Consider the following 5953-nt stretch of genomic DNA (forward strand, 5'->3'; position numbering starts at 1 on the left):
TTAATTTGTTTAGCTTGGAATAATCTTGGGTGGTGGAGTATAAATTGTTTAGCTTGGAATAATCTTGGGTGGTGGAGTATAAATTGTGAGCTTTTTCTTTATGGAAGGTATGATGTTTCATCCTTATGCATTTGTTTTAACCTTGAACATGAATGACAAGTTTTTACAAACCTTGGCAAATTGAATATTTTCTTGATTGGTAGACAATCCTTGGGGTGTTTTTGGTTGTTTACTTTGGTTAGTGGGGAGGAATCAAACATTTTGGAGTGATTGGAACCATCTTGTCTCAATGCAATGCATCTCCAAGACTAGAAGGGTAGGTAGTAGCTCTACTTTCTTCCACCATCTATCTAGTCCATGTCTTCCACCATCTCTCAATGCAATGCATCTCCAAAACTAGAAAGGTAGTAGATGCTTAGCTTTCTTCCACCATCTCTCTAGTCCATGTCTTCCTCCTTGCAAGTATCTTCTTTTGGTCTATTAGTTTCTTGGAGTTTGTTCTGATGCGTAGTCTTTCATTTCCTGCTCTGCCTTGGATTATGTTTTTTTGTTGTATCTTGGACTATGTTTTTTGTTTTCTCTTTGCTTCTAATAGATCTCCATCTCTTACCTTTTTCGTTCCTTTGCTAATTCCCAAACTCTAATAACCATATTGCCATAGGCTTGCCATACTTCTTCTAACCATAATACTTATCCCTAACTGCAATGTTACTTATAGCTAATTTCCAAACTCTAATAACCATATTGCCATAGGCTTGCCATACTTCTTCTAACCATAATACTTATCCCTAACTGCAATGTTACTTATAGCTCTTCTAATTCATTAGAGAACTTTTGACAGTAAGAGATATTACTTAAGAATGCCTTGATCTTGCTTAAACTTAAGAAAGGACTCTCCATTTTTGCTACATCTCTAATCTTCCACCAATTCAACTAATTTGATTGGTGTATTCCTTATTGGTAGGATTACAAAATATGGATGGTCGAGGAAGCAAGAGGTGCTTCTCACATGGGAAGGCTCTTAGTTGGGACTAGGAGACTAAGCTGATCCTACTCTTTGACCTTCTTGGCTAGCTTCAAGATAATTTAGCTTTCAAATACTTAGGTATTAACCAAGTAAGAGGGTTGGCTTAGGTTTAGGTTTGCTAGGTGGCTTGCACCTAGCACCCCAGATGGTTAGTCCTAGAATTGAAATTGACTTGGAAGCGTATATACTTAATTGATCTCATTGCAAAGTTACCATTGGACTTGGCCAAATGAGCAAGTGACTACTCGTTTTGACAAGGAAGTAGCATGCCAAAGCACAAGTACTAGTAATGGAAATGAAATTCAATAGGAGATAGTATAGATGCAAAAGTTCTGTATTATTTGGTGCATTCTTCTACATTAGGAACTCCTTGAAATAGGTATGAATTTGAAACACTGAATAATAACTTCTATAGATTGGACTAACGAAACTCTTCAAGATTATGATTACAAATCATGGCTTTTATGTATCATACTTGACTACGAGTTATCTGAAAGTTTTGGTCAAACTTCCAAGTTACTTTCAAGCTATCACACTCCCGTGTTCACTAGGGCAAATCAATAATTTAACCAATCAAGGAGTTGTGCATAAAAAATGGCCTTGTCTTGGGTGTTCCAATAGGCAAGACAAAGAGGAGGATCCTCTTTATGTCTAGGACCCAAACAATATTTGAATTTTTTTTTTTAACAAACTTGAGATGGTACCTATACATGCATAGTTTTCTACTACCACCATGATGACGTTCTCGTGCAGGCTTAAGGGAGGAATACTAGTCCTTGCAATTGGTCATGCAGTTAGAAGCTCCATTATTATCAATGTTTTGAAAATCATGTCATTTACTGTTTCATTCTCCCTGAGAGTGTAAGTAAGGTAGTCCCAAATTCATGCTACTATGCAAGTAATGAAAGGAGGGCATGACATATGAATCTCTCACATGATTAGGCATTTTGTTTAGAATGATGTGTTTGAAATGTAAGTTTCATGAGTCATAAGCATCATCATTAGCATGTTTAAACCATCGGAAACAATCGTTCCCCCTTCTTTGCTGATGCTGTGATGATCCGCCATAGCCATCCATCGCGGAGCTCTTCACTGTGGCACCCTCGGCACTGCACCATGCGCGTTTTACCCCTTGCTTGCCTTCGCAGCTTGCTATGCCCTTTCACATAAATCCCCCAATTTCTACTGTTCACAGGCCATTCTACATGGCGATGGCGAAATTCTGTTTGTTGGCTGCCTGCGAGGAGTCGACTTAGGCTCAAAACGCGAAGCTTGGATATGGTATTGGGCACAAATTGCACTGTGCAGTAAGCCTCCCCCTCTTTGCTTTTGTGTGCAATTTGTTCTGCAGCAGGAAAACAGAGAAACCCTAATTTGAAGCAGGGAAATCCTAATTTTAATGGTATAGAAGCTCTTAGAAGCAGTGCTTTTCTCTGCATTTTGGTCATCGCAAGGGTAGCTGCTCCAGGAGAAACCCTAATGTGTGAAACCCGCGTGGGAGAAGCCCTCGAGGATCGAGCTCAGGGAACAGTAGAAGACCTAATGCTACAGGAATCGGCTGCCGTGTAGCTCTGTGTAGGTTTTCTCCGTCGCCCTAGCTCGCATGCGATCGTCTGTGCTGCTTCTTCATCGCCATAGCCATAGCCATAGCTCGCATGCGGCAGGGTTAGCAGAAGCGCTAATGTTGATGGTGGAGAGCAAGCAGAACCGGGTGCGATTGGCAGCGACACCATTGCCATCGCCATCCCCATCGCCAACAGTAAGAAGGGCTTCTTCTTCGAAAAGCTTTGAAGGATGGCCTGATATGGAGAGGATCAATGTGCTGGATCTTAAGGCCCATATTGTGAAGAGAGTAGGAGCAGAGAAAGCGAACAGGTATTTTTCTCACTTCAGAAGCTTCATCAGCTCTCGCCTTAGCAAGCCTGAACTTGACAAGCTTGTTGTCATCACCATTGGTAGAGAGAATGTGGCACTGCATAACCAGCTTGTTAAAGCTATCTTAACCAATGCTGTCAAGGCGAAAGTCCCACCGCCACCCACGCCTCCTGCACAGCATGCCTCCAAACCCCCCCTCAAACCCCAGTCGCCTTCCATCACCAGTGATGATACCATCCCCCATACCTCGCCTTCGACCTTGTCAAATGGGGACTCATTTCTCTCCTCGCCACGCCGTGGAAGATCTGCAGCTCTTTGTGACCGTGATCGGGACCGCAGAGCCAGCCCTCTTGGACCTCGCGAGGATCAACCCACCCCCGACTTGTCAAGACCTCTACAACAGCTCGATGGTGCTGCTAAGCAGTTGGATGCAGAATCGAATAGCTCACTTGAGCCTCCTGCGAAGCGAGCTCGGGTTCCTCGTCTCACACCAGATGACAGTGCTAGTGGAGTAGAATCAGGAATATTAGGTGGTGAAGAGAGCGCCTTGCTCAAGGAAGAGAGGGAAGAAATTCTGCCGCCATTGCCATTTGGCAGTTCTATCAGAGCACCTTTAGGAGTTCCTTTTCACTTTGAGAGTGCTGATGCGGGAAGGCGGAGGCCAATGCTGCATTCTTTTCCAGCACATCTCCTGTTGCAGAATGAACTGGAGGAGGATTTCCTGGATTTCAAAGATCTTCCTGATCATGACTCTATGCACAGGCTCATGGAACAGGCAGCAGCAGCAGAAGGTTTGGAAGGTGTGAGCAGAGAGAGCGCTAATATACTCAATCATGCATTGGATGCATACCTCAGCAGGCTGATAAAATCATGTGTGGATGTTGTGGGATCTCGCGCAAGGCAGGACCTGGAAAGGCCAGTTCACAGTGGCTTGGTATGGGATAAGAATGTGAAAGAAGGTGCTCTCTGTGGTATGAAGCTTCATCGAGGTATGAATGGGGTGTGGACAGGACCTGAGGCTGAACTTATTAAGAAGGGTAGAGAGATGACGCAGCCTTTAATCTCTCTCATAGATTTGAAGGTGGCTATGGATATGAATCCCCAGCAGCTTGGGGAAGATTGGCCTGTACAGTTAGAAAAGATCTCATTTCGCATATTTGATCAATAGGCCAGCACAAGCTGATCTTTTCTGTCACCTGTGTCCCAACTACAGTCACTAACCCTTGTTTCTGTGCAAGCTTCCAAAATCATCTTCTGCATGCATAATTATAACAGGATGTTTAGAAGCTCTTAGCCTTCTCGTAGTGTTGGGGGACCATTCCACTTTGTATGTTACAGGATATGGAAGGCGGCAGCTCTCTGCTTTCTGGAGTAGATGATCGAGAAGGTGCAGGTTGGCACCCACATGAACATAAGCAGAGAGGCAGGTTGCAATGGAACATCAATCTATTCTGGTAGGAACCCCACTTGTAAACATGATTCATCGATACTTTACATCTCCAGACCTTACTTTGTATAGATGCAGCTATGGTTATCCAAGCAAGGTGGCTGGCTTGCTGTTGTATTATGAGTTTAAAGCTTTGGATGAAGAGTTTTCTTTATCATTGGACTGTTGATGCTCAAGCCAACCAGATTATGTAACAGGGACATTTTTGCTTCAGAAAGTGAGTCTTTGCTGCTCTTTGGTTCATTATGTTGTTTGATAAAAAATGTACCATACCAGAAAACTGTAGCATGCAGTTCGTGCTATGCATCATGGGCTAGCATAGTCCATGTATATTTCATGAATATAGTCCATCGCACTGGAATCTAGCCTCTATACCTGTGAATGTTATATGTTTAAGAATCGTCCAAGCTTCTGCTGTTGTTTTAAGACATTGAATCAGAGTCATGACACAATCGCTGATGCTGGTGACAATGGAACACGGTCTGCACTCTCCATTGATCTAAAATATGTTAGTGCAATTGATGATGTGCCTGAAGCGTTTTTAGTTGTGCCAAAATGTTAGTGTTTAAGGCCATGTAGACTTCGGGATGGATGCAGTTTTTATATATACCTGAGTAATTTGGGCTTGCTGGCTGACTGTGCTACCACAGTCTTTAACGTAAAAATGGTGTTCATCATTAGTTTTGTATTGGGATTAAATGTCAGCATGATGAGGCGTGTGCATGTAGGACTTCTGGCCTTACATGTGGGCATCAATCTGCAGATACAATAGGTTGTACTGTTTGGCTGGTTTTTAACCGGCAGTACTTCAACGTACACTATTGTCTAATTGAGTGCATTAAGACTAAGAATCAATCGGCTGGGTTTTCTGCACAGGTTATCCTTGAGTTGTGAGTTAAAACTGCATGGGCTTGTCTAGTTTGAAAGAGGGAGTATTACCATCCTCTGGAGACAAATAGTATGGTCTATGAGGCGTGTTAAGCATATAAGAAGTGTATCACACAAAGTTGTCTGTGGGTTTGGAGAACGGGAGGGGGGAGGGGGGGGGGGGGTGGGCGAGCGCTGATCAAGTATCATAGCTCCTGAGCTGTGGCGAAGCAGAGTGCAACACCTGAGCTAAGAGCCCATGCTGTTGCCTATTACCAAGTATATTTGGCAGACTGGGAAACCCTTTGGAAACTGTCATCTGTGTGTGAATGCGGAGCAAAAAGTGTTCATCCTCAGCCCTGAATCAATGTGACTGTACGTCTGTCTAGCCCTTGGAGGGATTGATGTTTGTGAGTTTGCATGCACTTGCTCACTGGCTCGTGTAACTCGCCCAATATTTGGGGTTGATGTGTGCACTAGTTTTTTTATTTGGTGCCTCTATACATTGTCTTTGCAGGTTGACGATTGTACATTACATTTGAGGTTTTGGGGCTTGCCACCTCATGCGATTGTTTGTGTCATACATCTTGCAAACTTAATCCTATGGTTTGCAGTCATGGCTTCCACAAGCAAGTCAACTCTTCATTCTGCATCGAAATTTTGAACCATGGCTGAAGTAAGCAATAGGATTTTCTTTGTCTTTAATGGTTTCAGAGATGGGATTATTCAGAACTCAC

The 5953-nt window shown here is 43.2% G+C and overlaps 1 protein-coding gene across 1 annotated transcript; it reads left to right on the plus strand.

Annotated features, from left to right (window-relative positions):
* Nucleotides 1–1982: 1982 nt before the first annotated feature.
* On the plus strand, nt 1983–4592 carry LOC147635609 (uncharacterized). Its single transcript, XM_086802978.1, has one exon. The coding sequence runs from the start codon at nt 2631–2633 to the stop codon at nt 4068–4070; it is 1440 nt and encodes a 479-aa protein (XP_086659104.1). The 5' UTR covers nt 1983–2630; the 3' UTR covers nt 4071–4592.
* The last annotated feature ends 1361 nt before the right edge of the window (nt 4593–5953 follow it).

Source organism: Cibotium barometz, chromosome 9, assembly GCF_041138505.1.
Source record: "Cibotium barometz isolate CiBa-2024 chromosome 9, ASM4113850v1, whole genome shotgun sequence".
In the NCBI taxonomy this organism is placed as follows: domain Eukaryota; kingdom Viridiplantae; phylum Streptophyta; class Polypodiopsida; order Cyatheales; family Cibotiaceae; genus Cibotium; species Cibotium barometz.

What these genes read in the sequence shown, in the direction of transcription:
- LOC147635609 (XM_086802978.1), top strand. Translation starts at nt 2,631, where the DNA reads ATGCGATCGTCTGTGCTGCTTCTTCATCGCCATAGCCATAGCCATAGC.